General features: G+C 46.4%; 3 protein-coding genes across 6 annotated transcripts; 2 read left to right on the top strand and 1 right to left on the bottom strand.

Annotated features, from left to right (window-relative positions):
- The first annotated feature begins 1142 nt into the window (after nucleotides 1-1142).
- Nucleotides 1143-12771, top strand: rela (v-rel avian reticuloendotheliosis viral oncogene homolog A). Its single transcript, XM_069715610.1, is given in 13 exon segments — nucleotides 1143-1336; nucleotides 3750-3788; nucleotides 3962-4107; nucleotides 5299-5444; nucleotides 7365-7456; nucleotides 7848-7982; nucleotides 8746-8850; nucleotides 10372-10587; nucleotides 10788-10868; nucleotides 10997-11071; nucleotides 11656-12464; nucleotides 12466-12545; nucleotides 12547-12771. Coding segments are annotated over 13 exon segments (2007 nt in total). The 5' UTR covers nucleotides 1143-1329; the 3' UTR covers nucleotides 12623-12771.
- A 717-nt stretch (nucleotides 12772-13488) lies between these two features.
- cunh11orf68 (chromosome unknown C11orf68 homolog) lies at nucleotides 13489-15671 on the bottom strand. 4 transcript variants are annotated; one of them, XM_069715617.1, is made up of 2 exons: nucleotides 15605-15671; nucleotides 13489-14815 (listed from the first exon to the last, which is right to left on the bottom strand). In XM_069715617.1, the coding sequence occupies exon 2, from the start codon at nucleotides 14766-14768 to the stop codon at nucleotides 14025-14027; it is 744 nt and encodes a 247-aa protein (XP_069571718.1). In that variant the 5' UTR covers nucleotides 14769-14815; nucleotides 15605-15671; the 3' UTR covers nucleotides 13489-14024. The 4 variants fall into 4 exon arrangements, with proteins under 4 accessions (XP_069571718.1, XP_069571717.1, XP_069571716.1 ...); XM_069715616.1 differs by lacking the exon at nucleotides 15605-15671 and adding an exon at nucleotides 15328-15457; XM_069715615.1 differs by lacking the exon at nucleotides 15605-15671 and adding an exon at nucleotides 15050-15191.
- A 144-nt stretch (nucleotides 15672-15815) lies between these two features.
- Nucleotides 15816-21536, top strand: drap1 (DR1-associated protein 1 (negative cofactor 2 alpha)). Its single transcript, XM_069715619.1, has 7 exons — nucleotides 15816-16047; nucleotides 16724-16796; nucleotides 17177-17270; nucleotides 18011-18136; nucleotides 19512-19602; nucleotides 19717-19805; nucleotides 21311-21536. Exons 1-7 carry the CDS (start codon nucleotides 16006-16008, stop codon nucleotides 21498-21500), a joined length of 705 nt encoding a protein of 234 aa, XP_069571720.1. The 5' UTR covers nucleotides 15816-16005; the 3' UTR covers nucleotides 21501-21536.
- The last annotated feature ends 168 nt before the right edge of the window (nucleotides 21537-21704 follow it).

Below are 21704 nucleotides of genomic sequence, written 5' to 3'. Positions count from 1 at the left end.
GCACAGAATTTCTCGTGGCCAAGTTTTTGTCTGCTACAAATACCTTTAAATGAATTACGTACTACTCGTAGTTATTAGTATTTGACACAGTTGCCACGTACAATGTGTAAGCGACATAACAGCAGATAATGGATAAATGTATTAATTTATAAAGCTGTAGCATTGCCAAAAATACACACGTATCAAAACCATTTTTTTTAATATATATATATTAATGGAAATAAATGATGTTAAGATGCTAAGCGAAATAAATATAAATTAAACGAATAGGCTAAATAAAAAAGAGACCGAGAGAGAGGGAAACTATTTCACAGCTATTAAAAGATTTTTTTTTTTTTCAGACAGCACCTTATAGTTGTATAATAATAGCCTATAATAGTCTTATAAGTAGCCTATCTGTCGAATGCAGATTTGTTTCCAGTGTTTTGGAAAATATTTAGCCATTTAAAATTTCATTTCCCCACATATTTAAAATATTTTGTGATATATATAATATATTATATTTATCACAAAAGTGTTGTTTTTTAATGAAGTCCCTAGACTTCATTGTACTTTTGTTTTCAAATAGTCTATTGCATTCTAATATTGTTGTATTGAAGCATATTTTAAACTAGGGCACAAAGTGCACTGGTTTTATTCCTTGACTCGATTTGTGTCAATTATTTTGAAGCAAAAACATATTTTGAATGCTGTGTTGCAAAGCTGACAACACGGGGGGAAAAAACAAAACAAAAAACTTAAAACATCCTAATTCACGTATTCAAATCCGGTTTTCGTTAAGTTTTTTGTTGTTGTTGTTTTTGTCAAAACTGTCTGTCTACACTATGTGTCAATTCATATTCCTTTATTATTTACATTTTCAAACACAGGTGTAAACCAAATGAACGGAAATGTATTTCACAAGGACAGCAAAGTAGCGTTTTCATGCCCTTCGCATTTGCCGCAACCAAGTGCGATCACCATGTTGACTTTAAAAGCGTCGTGTTGCGCAAAAAGCAACCAAACACTTTGAACACGTTGTACCTCAAATAGACCAATTTGTTGAATTTGTGCGCTGTTTTTTTTTTTTTTTTTTCTTTTACCGGAAAACCTGTCAGTACAGTACAGTACAGCTTTACTCCGTTCACCGCCGGACACAGATGTGGGTGGAGCGAAGTGCGCGACAGAACAGCTCTGTCAAGAAGTTTGGGGAGTCCACACGGTCGTGTTTTCAGCGACTTTTAGCGGAAAAAAAACAACAACAACAACAAAAAAAAACAACAACAACACAAAGTACAGAGAAAGAGAGGCGAAAGACGGAGAAAGCGGGAGCCGGACTCGGACGCAGCCATGGACGGTGAGTTGCAGCTGCTTTCGTTTGGCTCGGCCTTGTTTGTTCAGACTGGACGTGAAAATGTACAGGGAGTTGTTTTGCGCACGGAGGGGGAAAGCCCCGCTGTCGTTGGGTTGTTTTTTTTTTTTTTTTTTGCGCTAACGGGAGGAGTCTCGTACCGGTTCGTGAGCTTAACGTACCGGAAAGAAGGTTGACTGAATTTAAGTTTCGTACAGTACCTTGTCTGTGCCAGTGGACTTGCTGTCATTCCGTCTCCTGCGTGCGGCGAACTCACCTGCCCGAACGGTGTCGGGCTGCCGAAAGGGCCTTCGTCGGGGTTGGTCCACCTCATGGATCTTCCCCCTCGGGCGGACTTACACATTGCCAAACGTCGTTGAGATGTGTCGCGATTTGAATGATTTCTTGTCTATTTGTGGAAATGTGCACCCCCCCCCCCCCCGAATCACATTTTAAGAGCTCGCTGGTTCATTAGCGGCGACTTTTCTTTAATTCGGCCGACATTAAACACAACCGGCTTCATTTAAAAAAATATATTATATATTAATATATTGGTAGTCGCTGCTCGCAAACGCCCACCTCAGTTCTGATGGACGGAAATAATTGAAAGAGCACATCATAGTTTTACACAAATTGTCATAAGAAACAGGCGGTTTAGTTTGCCGATGTGAAGCACGTCTCGTGCATATTTATAAACCGCCCCTGGTTCCTTTTTATATATTCAACTCATATATATTCAGGGGGGGGGGGGGGGGTTAAATGCCGCCAGACTTTTTCTAGATCTTGTAGGCTGCGTCCTAAAAATAGATTGAAGCCACTAATAAGCGTGACCTGGAGGTGACTTGAACGGAGATGGGAAGAAGACAATATGACAGAGCAGTCAACAAAATGTCTGACAAACAAGAGGCATAATAGTAAATGAAAGTGAGTCACCAGACAGTCTCAGACGCTTCAGCTGTGTTTTGATTGTGGGAGATTGTGTGTGTGTGTGTGTGTGTGTGTGTGTGTGTGTGTGTGTGTGTGTGTGTGTGTGTGTGTGCGCTCAGCTGTGTGAACTTTGGTCTACATACTCACCTACATATGTTTTTTTTCTTGATACATAATTTCCAATATCTCTATAATCCAGTTTTGATTGAATATTAATCTTTGAATGTCAGTTAACCGGCGTATTGATTTTTGTGTAGTTCACAGTATAAAGTGCTGGGCTGCGTGTGAGACGGGTCACAGGTCAGTCACAGGGTCAGCGGGTCACTCGGAACATGACGCGACCCCTCGCGTCGCGACGTAGAAAAACACCAGAGGGTGTTTGGAAGCGTGCGTTTCATATTTGTGGTGACCACGGTTCATGAAAGATATGTGTTGGTAGTGCGGAGGAAGTCTTGACAAACATGCGTTGCGTTAATGGGACTCGCGGTGGCCGCGGGACGGCATGCGTCTTAACATCGGTAGAAACGATGACATCCGAATGGTTTGTGAAGACGGTGCCTGATCATTTCACTCCGGCTGGTCTCGTGAGATCACTCGGTTTGTCGTCAGACTCCGGAAACTGTTTCATTATGAAGTGGTGTGATGTGAAAGGGGCCCGGGCCTGCGAAGAATTTTCACCGCATGATATTAGTACTTTTATGAGCATGAGACGACACACTTTTACTTTCACTTTCATAGCATGAGGTCCTCAAGAGAAAGTACAAGTGCAATCATAAGGCATTTATTTGTAGCTCTTATTAAGTGATTAATTGGCATGAATATTGTATAGTACAAGTGTAAATGGTGATTTTGGTACTTTACTGCCCCTCTTCATGCGTCGCTGCACATAAAGCGAAAAGAAGCCACAAAAAAAAAAAAAGTCCTTTCCCTCCCCCCCCCCACATTCTCTTCCTTTGGTCTGCGGCTGGAGAGCAGGCATGTTACGGCCTGGTAATCCCCCTTCTTCATGCCTTTTGACGAGAACAAGTACCTGATCTAGTGTCACCCCTTGCTCGCTGTCCCCCAGCACCTGAAACTAGAGCGCTCCCCGCCCGCTTTTTGCCTCACTTCTATCAAGCCGGCCGGTAATCCGACACCAATATTCCACCCCGCCTGCCATTGTTTGCCTTTTTCTGCACTTCTTCATTTGGTCCGCAGCTTGGCAGGCAGTTTATGACCAGTGATTATATTTAGCCGGGAAGCCCTTGTATCTCGGGCGTCCTTCGACCTCTTTGGCCGCCGAACCGTCTAGTAGATTTCCACTCTGGCCACACCACATATGACAAACTCTTACCGTCCCACAAATATGTGCTGAGGCTGTTCTTTTTCTTCTTTTTTTTTGGCCACTGCCCCCGTAACTGCATCATGCGATTATAGATGGTAATCCACTGCCCACTGTGAGATTTTGACCAACAAGTCTTTAAATTGCCCTCCCTGTCGCTGTCCTCCACAGGTGCGTATGGAGGATGGAGCATGGCGTCACTCAACCCAGGTAAGACGTGGTTTCCTGTAAAACGGTAACAGTAAAAGTCAGTCCTGGTGTTTGCTTTTGCGAGATTTCGTGAGCAAACATCATCCCTCCGCTCCGTGACGCAGCTGTATCAATGTTGACACACAGATAAGAAGTAAAAGCTCGGTATTCTCTGTCCTCCGTCTCTCTGTCAGTCCAAACAGCGAACCCCTTCATAGCAATCATCGAGCAGCCCAAGCCGAGGGGGATGAGGTTCAGGTACAAGTGTGAGGGACGTTCAGCCGGCAGCATCCCGGGAGAGAAAAGCAACGACACCACTAAGACCCACCCAGCCATCAAGGTGAGTCGGACAGGCACATTTCACTGCGTGTTTTTCCACCTGCAATCCGTTTAATGTAGCTTACATTACACGTACGACCCTCTTCAGCAGAAGTTTGGGTAAACATTTTTTTTGTACATGTACTACAGAGCAGGTCAGTGCTGAATAATCGTCTCCTGCAACTGCACCACTTTATTCAGTATTGTTTTCTTGTTGTTGTCTGCACATACTGACAGGTACACACATAAAGTACAAAAAGAAAGTAGGACGGGGGGGAGGAACACAATTTTTTCCCATAAATGTGATCAACGAAACACGAGTACAGAAAACAAAAGCAGCTGTTGTGTGAGTGATACGTGATCACACATAAACCAGTTCTGCTTGATCAGGTTGGATATTGTGTGTGTGTGTGTGTGTGTGTGTGTTTTTTTTTTTTATAACTTCGGCAAAAAAGGAAGGCTAATAAGTTAAATGGTGATGATAATAATGATAAGAAGGAAGAAATGAATGACAAATCTAAGAAATGGAAAACCACATGGGGGTACGGGGCTTTTATCATTCGACATGAGATTAATACAGCAGCGCACCGAGCGGTTGCACACGCAGACAGAAATACACGTCGACAACGGGGATCGTCGCAGCCGAGTTTCGCCCGTTGTCGTGATCAACGAAACTCGAGCAGGACGGCACGCGTCAAATCTTGCGTCGATATTGTCCGGGAACACGAAGGAGCAGCAGGGAGACGAATACGCCGAGCAGCGGTGGTGGGGAGCGACGGTTGTGTTGTTGCGGGCGGGGAACTTGTGCGGTTTTTTTGTTGTTGTTGTTGTTGTTGTGTGTTTTTTTTTTTTGTCCATACTCAAGTCCGGTGGCAAAAGCGCACCGGTGGTCCCTAAAACGCGGATCTCGCGCGGCCGCCGACGCTGGTCACGTGACGTAACTCGAAATGTTTACCGACTCGAAAGGGATCGCGTTGTAACGAAAGGAGCGCGCCCCAAATACGGACAAGCGCTGCAGCGGGGGGTGAGGAGGGGGGGGGGGGGGGCAATACGACGCGGCAATCGACTGAGAGATGCTTTAAAAGTCTTCAACCGTCTTGCCTGTCCGCAGCAGATACAGTACATTGCATCAGACGGCGGCGTTCGCCCGAGGCGGGCTTCCTTGCGCCTGCGCTTTTATCCATGAAGTGTGATTTCTTCCCCCCGGGGACAGGTGCACAACTACAGCGGCCCCCTGCGCGTCCGCATCTCCTTGGTGACGAAGAACGCGCCACACAAACCTCACCCCCACGAACTGGTCGGGAAAGACTGCAAGCACGGCTACTACGAGGCCGACCTGCAGGAGAGACGGATACACAGGTAAGCGGGGGGGGGGGGGGGGGGAGGGTGTTGCCATGCGACGGGGACATCACTCGGACCGCAGAGAAAGCGCCCCGCTGGAAATTACAGTTTCACGACGTCAGCACAAGGTGGCATTTGCTTGTGACGCGTGTGCTGTCACCCCGGTAATAAAAAAAAACAAACAAAAAAAAAACCAGTCGCCAGGGAAAACATTAACAGAGTTCATAGCAACCCAGGTGACTCCGCGGCCTCGGCTGTCTCTCGGCTGCGTGTCACGCTCAAATAGGCTGTGGCTCAGTCGGCAGAGCGGGCTGCACACCAATCGGAAGGTCGGTGGGTTCGATCCCCAGCTCCTCCCGTCCACGTGCCCAAGTGTCCTCGAGCAAGACGCTGAACCCTAAAATTGCTCCCGATGGCGTACCATCGGTGTGTTGTAAGTCGCTTTGGATAAAAGCGTCAGCTAAACGAAATGTAATAATAATACAAATAAATTGCCGTAGCTTCTAAAAAAAAAAAAAAAGCAAAGAAGTATGAATCATCTGGATTAGAAAAAGTGTGGCAACAGTGACAGATTTCATGATTTAATGTTTAGAATTGCAACCAAGACCAGACATGTTTCTCTGTCTTGGTCATGATTGTGATGCGATAGAAACAAACACGCTGCAGACTGAACGTGCGCACAGGTTTTTATTAGTCATGTTGTTTTTCACATTTAAAGATGAGTTCTTTTGATAACGGCTCTCGGTTCCAACAGAGGTTGTTAAAGGCACGCAGAATAGAGCTATAGAGTAGTCTACCTCGGGCTGCAGGCTGATTTTCTCAAAGTATCATTCATTTCTTGTTCTTACCTGTGGTTTTATGTATATTTCGCATAAAACGAACAATTAAACCCCCAAACCACTGCCTGTTAAAGGAATAATAATAACAATGAAAGATACTTTTAAGTACATATAATAGTCTTAATAATGAAAATAGTAATGATCTTTTTATAAGACATGTGAAGATGTCTATATTAAGATATCCTGCTAGAAATGATGCAAGCCTTCAGTAATGTTCTTCTTTGAGTTTGTTCTCAGAATTTTCTTCTTATGTTCTCATGTTTTCTCTGAAAACGTTCTGAAACATTTGAAGAATTGGGAAATAATGTCGCGACGGTGTTAAGAAAAACATTTTAACGTTAACACTTAGAATGCGTTTAGAAAACGTGAATCCTACCTTTGAAGAAGAATATTCTGGTAAGAAAAAAAACCCAAAAAAACTTTCTAGCTGCATAGAAAGATCAATGTTATTTATTTGTTTATTTTTTTTCCAGGAATACAACCAGCAAGGTGTTTTCTGTAGTAACATTAGGAGTTTGAGATCAGCAACTTCTTGAAGAAGCTTTAAGGAAGTTGTAAAGTAACGTCTACTAGTTTATCAACAGGACTGCAGAATGGATTGAAACCAGAATGATCAGTGCAAGAAAATGAAACTGAATTAAACCTTTTGTAACTCGGTGCATTTCAAAAGCAATTCATAGTTTTTTTTTTTTTTTTTTTTTGGCAGAAATAAAATCCTAACATTACCAAGGTTTCACTTCCTAAGGATGTTTATGTTTTGCGTCTCTAAAATGTCTTTTATCTTTTTGGTCAAATGAAGTATTTTTCCGGTTAACCTAAACTGCTCTCTCAACCTGCGGATGCGGTCGGCGACCACAGCGATCGTGCTTTAGTATTCTTAAATGTGGCTTTTAGTATTTCAGACTCATCTGAAGCCGAAGGTACAAAACAGATTAAAACCGTAGGTAATGGAGCAAATTACTTGCACGATGTGTCGACTACGAAGTGGTCACTGTGTGGGCGCCGCGGCGTTTGTTTCCCATAAAACCCTTAAACTGATAAGAAATGGGAAGTACACGCTGATTTAGTGGTTGTTTTTTTTTTTTTTTTTTTTTTGCAGTTTTCAGAATCTGGGCATACAGTGTGTGAAGAAGAAGGACGTGAACGAAGCCATCACCTGTAGACTGCAGACGAATAATAACCCCTACAACAGTAAGTAAATCCCAGTTACCAGTTTTTCGACACCGAGCGCTTCCCCGTGGCTGTTCGATGTTGTCATCGGGCTGTGCGGAGAGTCTCCGAACGTCCCGCTTCGCGTGCGGACGCCGTTATTTTGGTGGACGTTTACCGAAGTAAAATCCCAGTGATGTAATTACCTTCAAAGTTTCCATTATTCTGTCGTCCCAAAATGTCTGTTGCCCACTATTGCCGCGAGCCTTAAAATAACGGGGCAACGCCGTTTTTTTTTTTCCCCTTGAAGTGCACACGCGCACACACGCACACACGAATGAATGAATGAATGAATGCATGCAGTGCTTTTCCAGACTGTTGTGTTGCCTGACTGTGCGCTCCACCCTTTCCCCTTTCACCGTCTTGGCCTCAGTTCCCGAGCCGAAGGTGTGGGAGGAGGAGTTTGACCTGAATTCCGTCCGGCTCTGCTTCCAGGCCTCCATCACGCTGCCGACGGGGGATCTGTTCCCCCTGGATCCGGTGGTGTCGCAGCCCATCTACGACAACAGTGAGTTGACGGACACGCCCGAAGCACACGCGCCGTTCACTCGGCCTCCATGTAAACCTCGCTCTCTTACCTTTGCACGTCCGACAGGCTTTGTTCCTCTTTGCCTGCTAACTTCTTGTCAGCCTGAAGGTATTTACAAGATTCGGCTCTTCTTCTTCTTCTTCTTCTTCTTCTTCTTCTTCTTCTTCTTCTTCTTCTTCTTCTTCTTCTTCTTCTTTTTTTATTCTTCTTCTTGCTTCTTTGCTTGTTTTTCAAGTATTTGATCACATTTCATGTTGAAATGCGATCTATGCGAAACAATGCCATTAATAGATGTTTAGGGTTTTCTTTAAATTCTCAACCGCAAATGTGTTTTAGGTTTGCAATGTTTTGCGTAATAAAGTGTTTTTTTGTTGTTGTTGTTGTTTTTTTTGTTTCCTTTTTATCGTTCCAGTTTTCAGATACGCAAGATCGTCGGCAGTTTAGACGTCCCATCTGCCAGTCGCTCCAAAACGCCAGAATAAACAAATGTCGCATTTGCTATTTAAATTCAAGATAGGCTGGCGGTAGTCGTACGAAATTGAATGATGGCCTTTAATATAGCACAGTGGACTATGAAGATAAAACACAACAACTACATAGAGGCGAGAACCGAATCTAAGCCGTGTAGTGTTGACTTGTCAGCCACACCCCAAACACTCCTCCGCACTTCCTATTCGTAGCGTGGCGCTAATCTGTGGCACAAGTGTTCATTTGTTCATCAACGCTTTCGCTGTCTTCGCAGGAGCCCCGAACACAGCTGAGCTGAAGATCTGCAGAGTCAACCGCAACTCGGGAAGCTGCAAAGGAGGGGATGAAATCTTCCTGCTGTGCGACAAAGTGCAAAAAGGTAGAAGGCAAATAGTGAAACCGGCGCTTTCATGTTGGAACGGTCCGTAAATAGAAGTCAGAAACTGACCGGGCGGATGGGAGTGCGCTGCAAGAAATCTGTTCTCCAAAATTAAAAAGACAAAAAAAAAAAAACTTCCAGCTGCACATTTGAATCTTTCACTAAGTCATCAGATGACTTTTCCACATGAAATGTCGTCGCTCGTAGCGACGAACCCACAGAGGAAGGATCAAAACAAGCCCGCCGCTTTACAGAGCCTTTTGGCCTCTTTCGGCCGATTTGTTTTGGTCGCCCCTCCCCTTCCCCCCCTTTTCCGCTCCGGGCTGCAAACTCTGCACTCATTAGCTTTGATTCCAGCCGCTGCGGGGCGGCTGCGTGCTTCGGCATTAATGGAAAAAAAACAAAAAACGTGCAGCAGGCAGATATTTATCTCGCGACGCGGCGGAGACCGAAACCGAGATTAAAACGCGAAGGGATGCCTGCTTGTTGTTTGTGAGCTGTCGTTTGCCCGTCGCACGGCCTGCTGCGACGCAACGCAAAACAAAGCAAAGCAAAGCGCCCCCCCCCTTCTTCTCACGCCTCCCCCCCCCCCCCACTCCCCTTTTTCCACACGAGTCACTTTTCCCACCAACCAAAACCTCTCTTCCTCTAGTCAGTGGCCCACTTCTCATTTTCACAATTTTTTTTCCTTTCCCAGTCCCAAAACGTGGCTGTGCGCACGCAACGGTGACAATCAAACCCGCTTTACTTCCATGTCTGATAAAATGCACCTGCTGACCTAGAAAAAAAAAACCCCAAAAAAACGGCTTTACGATTATCTCTGAAAAAGCTCAAAGTTTGTGCAGGGCTGACGTGCGGTTCATATCAAAGCAGTTTCCTGCGTGGGTAGCTGCTCGTATCGAGCGCAGCTCTTTGAACCCGTCGGCTCTTCTGCTCCTGGTGACGCGCTCGGTTTTCTTTTATCTGGAATCAATACTCGGTAAACAAAGCGGAAAAAAAAACTCGATCGGGTCGCAAAAAAAGAAAATGGCGCGCCGAGTCGCGTGCAGCGGTTCGGCGAGACGCGCCGGCGAGGCGGGACGCTCCCAGCCGGAGAGACCTCGGCGGTTCTGATCCAGTTGGCTTCACGTCGGGTCGCGGAAAAAAAGCCTGAGAACCCTGGACGTGGACGGGTTTATTGCACTCCTGGCCGCGAGGTCTCAAAAGACTTTTCGCGCGAGCCGTCGACTCGGAAAGCGGAGTCGACGCATTTTTTTCTGCTCGAAACATGACACCCTCTTGCTCGAAGTGAAACATCTGAAGCCGGTTGCAAGTGGTTGGCAAACTTTCCGCTGTGACGCAGCAAACGTGACGCAGCACTCCTGGCGTCGTTCTCTCTGTTTACGTTTTTTTTTTTGGAAGCTGGAGAGAAAAATGCCTGAAGTTGATTTTTGGTTTTTGAAGTTTTGGAGTCCGTTCTCATCTTTTACTACGTTCCCTGTCTCCCCTCCCCCCCCGCCCCGCCCCGCCCCCCCCGCGCAGAGGATATCGAGGTGCGTTTCTTCCAGGACACCTGGGAGGGGAAGGGCACGTTCTCCCAGGCCGACGTCCACAGGCAGGTGGCCATCGTGTTCCGCACGCCGCCGTATCGCGACACCAACCTCACGGAGCCCATCAGGGTCAAGATGCAGCTCCGGCGGCCGTCTGACCGAGAGGTCAGCGAGCCGATGGACTTCCAGTACCTGCCATCCGATCCAGGTAAAGAAGCGGCGGTTCCTGGCGCTCGTCTCGCCTTAAATAATAACCTTAAAAAAAATAAAAAAAAAAAATACACAAAAAAACCACCCGTATCGCCTCCAACACTCCTCTTCATTGAGCATTTCTGAAACACCAAAGATGAATTTAGCCGTTCAACGCTACAAACTGGTAAATGCTTTTTGAAAACGCCCCCCTTGCAGATGAATACAGGCTGAGCGAGAAGAGGAAGCGTACGGGCGACATGTTCCAGAGCCTGAAGATGGGGCCCATGCTGTCTAGTGGTACGTGGATGAGAGTTGTTGTTGTTGTTTTTTTTTGTTTGTTTTTCCTCTTCCATATAACGCAGGAGGGTAATGGTTGCTCCGCTGTAGTTGCACTGTAACAGAAGCAATGTCTGTTGGAATTTCAGTGTCCATTCCGCAAGACAGACGGCTCATAAGTCAGGCGAGGAGACCCAAGCCTCCGTCCATGAACGCACAAGCCGGTGAGTCTTCAGATATTTTTAAACCGTGGGGGGGGGGGGAAAAAGGCATTTAAAGATCCTGAGAAACTGCGAGACACATTTTCGTCCGTTTCCTGACATTTCATTGACTGAATGATAAAAGGATTAGTTGAAAAAGTTATTGTCAAAATAATCCAGAAATGAAATGATTTGTTGGCCTCGGTCCTAGTTTTTAATCACTTGTGAATTTGTTATTGCTATTTGACGGGGTGTTTTGGTTATGATTGGGGTCCCCTAATAAAATCCTAACAATAATTCAGATGTACTGTAAATCTGCCATTTGCTTTTCATCTTCTTCTCTCCTCCTGTCTTCAAAATATTCAGTAAACAGTAACCGCCACTTCAAATCATAAACAGCTATTAATAAAACAAAAATGGAACAATTTCTAGTTTACTTCACGAAGCGTTTTCTGCATTATTAAAAGAAGTTTTCACATCCGTGCGTATTGACCAACATACGCCATTATCTGACAATAAAATCGGGTTTCCCGCTCCAGTACACACAATATACTGTGTGGATATTTAGGTATTGGAACTCAAATTGTTTGTCGTGTTTCTTTTTCCAGGAAACGTGGCGCCCCCTGGTGCCATTGGGGCGAAAGTTCAGCCCTCCTTTTACAACACATCAGGCCAGTTGTTCTCAGTTCAGCCCAAAGTAGAAGCCGTGTCCTCCATCTCGGCTGCAACCACGAGCCAAACATGGAAGATCATGGAGAGTCTGAACCTGGGCCCCCAGCCCAAAGCCGCTCCAGTGCCCACCTTTCCGATGAGCCCGGCGTCGGCCCCCTCCTCCTCCTCCTCCTCCTCTACCGCCGCGTCCACTGCCAACCAGGACTACTCCACCGTCAACCTGTCGGACCTCCACGAATTCTTCCCCAACATTTCCTCGGCCATCGGCCAGGAGACGGCAGCTTCTCAGGGAAGCATGGCCGCCTCGCAGACCGGCAGCTCCTTCAACCTCCAGGCCGCTCAGTTCCGCGTGGACGCGCCGATTGTGGACGAGGATATCCCAGAATTCCCCAGCTTTTCCGAAGCCCAGGTCCAAGGCACCCTGGACAGCCTAAACATGGACGACTTTGTGGACCTCATGAGTGAGAGTGGAAACGGCGTCTCGATGTTGGCTCAGTCTTCAGGCCAACAGGCTGCACCCTCCGGCTCCAATGCTGCCGCCCAGAGCAGCGCAGCATTGCAGAACACTTCTGACCCTGCCAGCAACCCGGGAAGCACCTGGATGAATTACCCCAACAGCATTGTCAACCTGCTCCAGAATGAGGGCATGATCGACATCGCATCCAACACCAGCAGCCACCGGCCCGCGATGCTCGACGAGTTTGACGAGTTGATGTCCGCCGACGAGGACCGTCTTATTTCCATTTTTAACAATGGAAGCCAAGCCGGGTTTGTGTCGGGACACCCGACTTAAAAGCCGTCCGAGTGATTTATTTCGAAACATTTTTGACAAAGACCTTTTGTATCTGCCCGTTCAGCCTTCAGGATCCCTTTGCTTCGGACGGAAAAGGAAAGTGGACATGACGAGCCGGAGGAGGCAGAACGTAGCAAAACTGCTCTCTGTGGACGTTCTCGTTGAAATACCAGCAAAGACTTTTTGTGGCATTGAGTCAGGAAGCTTTGTCCAGTTTTATGTGCAGTTTGTCTGTCAAATGATAAAAAAAAAAAAACAATATTCAACACAATCACATTTCATCACACTCCCTTTAGGTCATGTTTAACATCCGCCACAAACTGTTTCGGTGTCAACGTGACGGTGGAAGATGATCCAGCAGCAAAGGCTTGTTTTAAATAGCCAGTCGGATGTGATGCTTTAAGTGAAGGCGTCAGGTGAGGTCAGAACACGTGATGCGTGTTTTTGTACGGTCATATTTTGAACAATTTCCATAGCTGTGGTCATTGAATTGATCCAAGTTTGGTCGGCCATTTTACTTCAAACAAAGGGCCTCATGAAATCAAGATACGGAGGTAAGTTTATGCAAATGATGTCCACTGTTAGTTTCATGAAACATCGCTTCGGGTTACTCGCATATAATGTTTTAAATGTCTTCTGAAGGTTGGCAGTAACTGTCTGAATGTGCTAAGAACCAAAATGAAGGGCTACGTGTAAATAGCTGTCAAACTAGCGATATTAAGGAGTCCATGCTTACAGCAGAAACATCTAGTTTCAGTTCTTCTAGTTATTTCGTGAATACTGGCTGCGGTTTAACTCGCGTGTCAGACCTGTAGGTCCTTTTGCTATCCTCCGTGGTGAAAGATGCTTTGAGATTGGATTATGCTGTTGTTTTTTTTACATGTATGATCTTATACGATAGGTATTCAACTTTTGCTGTAATCAATGACTAACAACATCCAGAACACTTTTCTTGGCAATAAAAAAGAACATAAGATGGTTTTCAAAAGTATATTTTATTTGGCAACTTTGTAATTGTGGGTCAGTACAAAGCGAGAAAAATAAATGATAATAATAATAATAAAGCCAAACGGAAAAAAACAAAACAAATGTACACTGTCAAAATGAATGGATGCAAGTTATCCCCTGAAAATGTGCATACAAATCAAGGATTTCAGCCATCCTGCCAGTCGTGTGTGTGTGTGTGTGTGTGTGTGTGTGTGTGTGCGTGCGTGTGTTGAAAACTCGTGAATTCAAATGTTCTTATCGATACAAAAAAAAAAAAATTGGACCGTATTTCAGGCCACTCAGAAAATATTACAGCAATAGACTTGATGGAAACAAGGTTTAGTGGTTTCATTTGCAAAAAAAAAAAAGAAAAAGGAAAAGCTTGAAATCAAAATTACACCACAGACAATCAAAACGGTCAGAATCAGTGAACTGTGCTGCACAACGCAGCTTAATAAAGAGCCTCTTCATATATATATATATATCTATACTGGTCCTGCAAAAGTTGCCTCTCTTCCGACGGTCTTATGTTACTTCCAGATTGGTGACTTTGTTGACAATATGGGAACGCCTGGGCACACACTCCAGGTCAAACTTGCTCTCGTATATGGTGGGACAAAGCTTCCAGCGGTTGTTTCGGTAGATCCCCAGGTTTGTGTATACATCCGGCTTGTAAGATAGAGGGCATTTGACCCCGGCGGCACGAATGACACAATCCAGCCTCATTACCTCGCTCTCCTCCGTGAACTTCTGGTTGTAGGCACATATGACCTGCTTGCTCTCTCCCTTGGGATTGAAGGGGCTGACTTTGACGAGGGAGATCTTGCCGTCCAGGGCCGCCCTGGCCACGCACTCCCACGCGTGGTCCAACTTGAAACCGGGGTCCAAGTGCATGAGCCACTTGCCCGTCAGCACTCCGTGGTTCAGGGCCAGCTCCTTCACCGTCTGGAAGCTGACGGGCCGTCCGCTGGCCAAAAGCTTCTCCCAGCTCTCCTGGAGACCCACGACGTCGCCGGGGCTGGGGCAGTGGTTCGGGCCCAGCACAGCGATCCACCCCACGGGGCCGCCGCCCCCTTCCTCGTCTCCGAACCGCTGCACCCGGGAGGGCCTGTTGCTCTCCAGCCAGCCGTCAAACTCCGACCTGGGGGTTCTTCTGGAGTCGAACACGATCCAGGGGTCCATGTCTGCAGCCATGGCCTCGGCGGCGTACGTCTCCGCGGGGACGGAGACCTCCGCCGCTTTCTCGACGGGGCCCTCTTCCTCCTCCATGATGCCGTCAGCGTGGAGGCTATTCAACCGAGTCCCGGAGTTTCGCCCTGTGAAAAGGAAGACGAAATTAAAACAAACAAACAAACAAACAACAACAACAACCATGTGCGTCACATAAGTTTAATCAAGGTGCTGACTCGGTGTTAACTCGCGTCGGGCAGAACCGGACCGGCTGGATTTGTTTGCGGAGGCTGCTAGTTAGCCAGCCTGCTACATCAACAACTCCCCCCCCCCCCCCTCGCCATCAACTCTTTTACAAACAAACAACAACAACAACACACGTTACTGTTTATCTTCGTCTCCAGTTGACGTTTAAACTGAACCCGCAGAAAAGACTCGTGATCGTTTTTTTGTTCACCAGCTAGCCGACCCGGCTAACCGATTGTACAAATCTTAAAAACTAATTCGACTTCCTGACCAAAAATAAATAAATTGGACGTTGATTCTCAGTAAGTGACGTTATAACACGCTTTTTTTAATTTAAAAAATATATATTTATTCATTTATTTACCGGTAGAATAATCACACAAAATGACCGTAAACGTTGAGGATCAGTTACCTGCCGAAGTTTTGTTGTGTTGATTTTCAGCGACGCGACGACTCGTCAAATATCTACAGCTGAACTCGAACCGCTTTTTATTTATTTTTTTTAATTTTATTTATTTACACTCAAAACACGTCGCTTTTTTTTTTTTTTTTTTTAAATAAAAATAAAATTAAAAAAATAAAATCGGCGCACATACGTTGTAGTAAAAGCTGTGTTGTTATTTAAAAAAAAAAAATCCAAACACACACCGGTCGTAACATCATCTTAAAAAAAACAAAAAACCCCGTACCTTTTTAAATGAATATCGCAGGTTCCTCCGGGGTTTATATATCCGGCGGAGGGGGTGTCGGCTGTCTGATAACCCGGCGGCGCTTTGTGACCCTGCGGAACCGAACTGACCTGCAAGGCAGCAGAAGGAAGGAAGGAAGGAAGGAAGGAGGGGGGGGACGACTGACGACGACGCACCGACGAGTTAGCCCCGCGGAGCTACTAGCCACAGCTAGTGTGTGTGTGTGCGCGCGCGGTGGCGGCGGCGGCGGCGGCGAAGTATACATATATATATATACATATATATATGTATATACATATACATGATCAAAGATTAATAACGTGGAAAAATATTGCTTCTTTTTTTTTTAAATTTTATTATTATTATTTTTTTTTTAGTCTAGCCTTCCAGGTCATTTAACTATGCCCAGTAAAAAGAAGAAATACAACGCCAGATTCCCTCCGGTAAGTTCGGCTAAACTCGGCGCCGGAGCTGAGCTGCTGACTTCGGCCTCTTTTGTTTTAAGAGCTAACAATGCTAACTAGCAAACGCGAACCATTTCCCCGTAAACTACAAACTACGTTAGTCGTTTGTTTCCTCTTCTCTCCCCCCCCCCCTCTCTCTCCTCTCTCCTCCCACAACGCTGCTAGCTAGCCCCCGGTATTTTTTTTTGTTGTTGTTGTTGCTTAAAGTGAATTTCAAGCGTGCGCCGGAAAATTTGCGAGCGAGTCCACTTTTACGGACGTTGTTTTTAGCACGTCAAGCTAAACTCGAGTGAAACTGTTGTGAATCTGAGCAAAATGTTGTTGTTGTTGTTGTTTGTTTACCGAGGCAATCCTGGGGAAGTATTTACAGCGCAAACGCTACTTTTTTTAAAAGCGGATAAACACGGCAGGAAGGACCGGTTTTATCACTCGATCGCGATTCTTCCCCTTTTAGAAACGTGTTGACTGTAACGTTTTGCTGACATTTTACAGCAGTCGATGAACACAAATCTACCTCGAATCTGTTTATTTTTGTTGTTGTTGTTGTTGTTTTTCTTGCAGTGATACAACTTTACTCGTGTCTCTTGTCTTCACACATGTTGACCCACTGTGCAAACACGTGTTTAAAAACTAGACCTTCTCTCTCTCGTTTCAGGCGAGGATTAAGAAGATTATGCAGACAGATGAAGAAATAGGAAAAGTGGCCGCAGCAGTACCTGTTATTATTTGTATCCTTCCTGCTTGAGAGGTCTTCAGTGTGCAAGTTCGAGAAAGGGTTTGTGTTCACGTGTCTGAATGTTTTTGAATGATTTACTTGCTGAAGAAAATGAGCAGAAAGATGACCTGTCAACGAACGACTCGTCAGCCCCGGACTGACTCTGGATCGAGTGCAAAGTTTTGTCGACCGGCGTTGTGATCGGGCGCCAAAACTAGTGGACCGGTCGGTAACATTCATCGTACTTAATCGGGAGTTCGAGAGCAGCCCTGTTTGAGGCTTTGCACAGCTGCGGTACTTTTTTTTTTTTTTAGGTTCATGTGATGGAGTCGGTCGTGTTTAGATGAGGGACGCACACCGCCGGTATCGTTATTTCCTCAACTGAGACATCAGCAAGAGCCCTGGAGCTTTTTTTGGAATCGTTGCTTACAAAGGCCTGTCAAGTCACCCAGTCTAGGAATGCAAAGACAATGACAACGTCGCATCTGTAAGTTTTTTTGTTTTGTGTGTGTGTGTGTGTGTGTGTGTGTGTGTCTTGGTAAACCAACCCGTTCGACAGCATATTGCACCGTGCTCTCCCTGCTGCGCGCACAATTCGCCGCGCATCCCCGTGTGTCGTGATCACAAGGCGGTGAGCTAAAAGTGAAGGTGCAGATGCGCCGCAAGACGCACCGAGATCCGGCACCGAGCCGTCCTCCGTTCGATTTATTCAGACCGAAGCACCGCAGACGGGAGCTCCTCGCCGGCTGAATAACAAAACGGCGAGTCGTGAATACGGCAGTAATTTGATTCTGGATACGTGTAGCCGTAAAGGCGTTGTGTCTTCATTTGCTTTGGGTTTACATAAAGACACTCTGAAGCGCCCGATACGCCGTATCGTTGGATTACCTGCTTGCGCTGGTGCTTCCTCGACAGCGCTGCCGAGCGGGTTTGTAAACACATTTGCCAAATCCCTTGTATCCGAACGTACCCGCTGGCCACGAGGAAGACGCGGCTGCCCAGACAAATCTCGCCGGTGTGATGCTGTCGAAATGTTGGAACGGTGCCGTGCATCGCTCTTGTTTATCTGACACGAGGTTGACCTTTTTTTTTTTTTTTTCCTTTTCTTTTTTTTATTACTATTATTATTATTATTTTTTTTTTTTTAGTCAGCTGCTCTTATTCACAGTGCGGGGTAACCCAAGTGGAGGAAGCGACGATTTGACAACTGTGCGTATGTGTTTGCAGAAAACAGTGTATCGAGCTGGAGCAGCAGTTCGATTTCTTGAAAGACCTGGTGGCCACCGTGCCGGACATGCAGGGCGAGGGGGAGGAGAACCACGCGGAGGGGGGGGGAGAGAAAGTCCCACGCAGGTGAAGTTCCCTTTACATGGTGAAAACACTCCGGTGCGATGCGAAGCCGGCCGCGTCCACTCGCCGTTGACCGGGAAACGGCTGCCGCTGCTCATCGAAAGCGACCGCAGCGATATGTTTGGTCATCCCTGCGTTGTTACCTTATCACGGGTTTCCATTTTGTTTATTATTTGATACAAAACAACAAACAAAACAAAAAAAAACTACAGAACAACAACAACCAAAAAAAGGCAAGAAAATGAAAGAGCAGGCGCATTCTTTCCACAGGCCGACTACTAATTATAGACGAACTGCGGAGAAGAAGAAGAAAAAAAGAAGAAGAAGCACTATTGACTGTCAAGTCAAACACTCGCATTTGTAGCAGAGAGTTACACGCAAATGAAATGAGTGAGAAGTCTTCTTGTCACTAAAGATTGCGGCTGATTCGATTCAAAGTGGTTCCCGCTATTTAGACATTTTGAGTCAACCGTGGGAACGAGGCGAGCGGAGTCAGGAGTGTCGGGAGTTTCTGACAATGTGCACTGGCTCAAAGTAATTCCCGCCAATAACATCGGTCACACCAGTCTCCTTTGGAGGTTATCTTATTATCGCCCGAAGGTTTACGCCGCGGAATAACCGCCTTTCAACTCTTCGAATATGTTCACAAGATATTGGAACGCTGGCGCCGTGCTGCTCGTTCAAAACATCTACGAACGTCGAGTCGTTCGCTCACAAAGTATTTCTGGCTCGCGCGCCCTCGAGGGTCCGGAGTAGATTTAAAAGACGGATCCCGAGCCGAGCAGACAGACCTCCGCGCCGCGCTCGTGATTCCGTAGCGCGTTTTCAACGGCGTACACGAGCCGGCTCGGCGCTCTGCCGCACGCAGCGGATCAGCCCGGCGGGGAGTTTACACGGCATGCCAACTGTATCCGACACGGTTATGAGGAAGGATGTTTTTGGTTTTTTTTAACAGCTTAAACACAGCAAACTGTATTTTTGTCTGTATAACAATAAACACCAAATAGGCCTGGAAAAAAAAAAAAAAAAAAAAGGCACCAATTTAGCAACTTAGCGCAAAAATCAAGGAAAAGGGACCAAATCAGAAAGTCACCGAAATAAAACAGACAAAAGACTTTTACTCCTTAAAACGCTGAGTGGAGTTTAAAAGAGCGTTCCAGAGGACTGAGCGAAACGGCGTCACGTCGTGTCCACACACACACACACACACACACACACACACACACACACACACACACACACACACACACACACACACACACACACACACACACACACACACACACACACACACACACACACACAAACTTTCTTCAGAAACTTTGCCGCGAAAAGTAGCCGCACGTCGTTACGTAAACGTTTTGTTTTCCCTCCCCAGGGGTCGAAAGCCGGGGTCTGGTCGCAAGAACGGAGGGGCCAGCTCCAAAGGCAAGGACAAGAAGTTGTCCGGCACAGAGTCGGAGCAAGAGGTGGGAGATGATCTGCATACGGAGGCCTCCGGCTTTCTGTTGGTGATGATTTGTGTGTGTGTGTGTGTGCGCGAGAGGGCTCACGCTTTGTCTGCCCCCTTGTGATGGAAACAGGATGACTCCGAAGACAGCGAGACGGACGAGGACGAGGAGGACGGCTCTCAGTCAAGCACAAATCTGCAGGCTGCTTCCAGGTTTTGCAGGTACGGGGGAACAAAAAAAGAAAAAAAAAAAAAAAAATCCGCGGTCGAGATGCCGTTTGTCCAGACCGTGTTTTAAATCCACGCCAGACAGACGCTGCGCAGCTGGCAGCACAGTGTGTTCGGTAATTATCCTCCAGGCTGCAGTCAGAGAGGAAGACGAGGAGGAGGAGGAGGAGGAGGAGGAGGCGGCGGCTGTGCGGGTGCTTCGTTGCCTCGTACGCGCGTCTGTCTCTGCTCCTGAGGAAAAACCATGGATCTCCTAGACTTTGATTTAAAAAAAAAAAAAAACAACAACCCCGGTCAATATGAATTTTAAGTCATTTCTCCATAAGAAAGAAGAGCAAAGTAAAGAACGCCGAGAGAGCAAAAACGCACAGATGTTCTTCTTTCAGACGAGAACATCTGTGCGTGAATGCGATGGCAATACGACACATGGTTCTCGTGTCTGACTAAGCGCTGATCAGTCAGCGACGGTGTCACTGACAGAATCATTTTAAAGCTCTCACTGGTGCAGAAAAACACATGAATCTTACTTTGCATGGTTTTACAAATCTGCCGCACTCTCTCTTTATATGGTGCTTTCCATAAAGGTCCTGCCATGTTAGTATATTATTATTGTTATTATTATTATTATTATTATTATAAAGCTAATAATCAAACTCCAATCCCGAGTATACTGAATTGAGGAACAGCCTTTTTTTTTAACATTTTTTTATTTCCATCTGTAAAGAGAACGTGAAAAAGAATTACCTATTTCGTCTCTCCAGAGTTACATCATCTCACTCTAACAGCAAATATGGTCAGATTTACGTGGCTGATAAGTCGTTATGAGGCTCCTGAAAGCCCTCAGCTCATATTATTGGAAATTGAAAAACTGCTGTCTAGTTCAGCCAGAAAAAAAAAAAAAAAAAAAGCCTGGCGGAGGAGTTTACAGCTGGAATCAGCCAGGGGGCGCTGTTCTTCCACTACAGCCGACGAGGAAACCAGTGCAGGGTCTTAAATTCACTGTACACAGGAGCATTGGACGCGGGTACGAGCGTGTCGTTTACTCTCAGGCGGTGGCGAAATGTAGTATTCACAAGTCGGCGTGTTCTTCGTGGACGCTTTTCCCACGATGCACCGCACAAAGGAAATGTCACACGTATTGTGTATTGTTTCCCGTAAGTATAAAAATGCTAGAGTATTGATCTCTCTCTTTTTTTTTAATGCTAAATGCTAAAAAAAAAAAGAAGTATACTATGACAATGTGTACACGTAGTACATGTTATCCGTAGCAGTGTGTAGTGCTTTGAATGCCGTACTCGAGAGCTCGCAGCGTTGCCAGATGACGCGCGGCCAATTTGCCGGCGGTTAATTCCCGTTTAAATTGGGTGCACTCTTCTGAGGATACAACATATTGTGAAAGGACAAGACTCCTAACATACCTCTTCTTGTGCCCCCTCCCCGTCCTTCCCCCCTCACCCCACTTTACACACACACACACACACACACACACGCCCACACAGCACCAGCGCGCCCCCCGAGTACATGCACACGGGCGACACGGGCTCGATGGGCAGCATGGCTCCAGCACAGCCGGCGGGCGGCATGGCCTTCGCCCCCCACCCCTCCATGATGAGCGCGGCGCCGCCTCCCCCGGCCCCCGCGCCGCACAAACACGAGGACGACGACGACGATGAAGACTATGACTCTTAGCTCCCTCTTCCTCCTCCTCCCCCGCTTCTCCCACTCCCCCCCCCTCCCCCCCCACACACACCACCACTCACTCACTCACTCAATCAATCAATCTCACGCGCACACACGCACTCTTTCAACGTTATTTTTCGAATTCTTAAGTTGTTCTTCCGGCGGCTGCTGCAAGCAGAGGGAAAGACTCTTCACCGCAGCGCACCGACAGAC

This window comes from Brachyistius frenatus, unplaced genomic scaffold (assembly GCF_029030835.1).
Source record: "Brachyistius frenatus isolate BFR_SWC_R1_liver_20210118 unplaced genomic scaffold, ASM2903083v1 Contig_145, whole genome shotgun sequence".
In the NCBI taxonomy this organism is placed as follows: domain Eukaryota; kingdom Metazoa; phylum Chordata; class Actinopteri; family Embiotocidae; genus Brachyistius; species Brachyistius frenatus.
The sequence above is the reverse complement of the archived record's forward strand: the minus strand, read 5'-3'. Positions and strand labels throughout refer to the sequence as shown.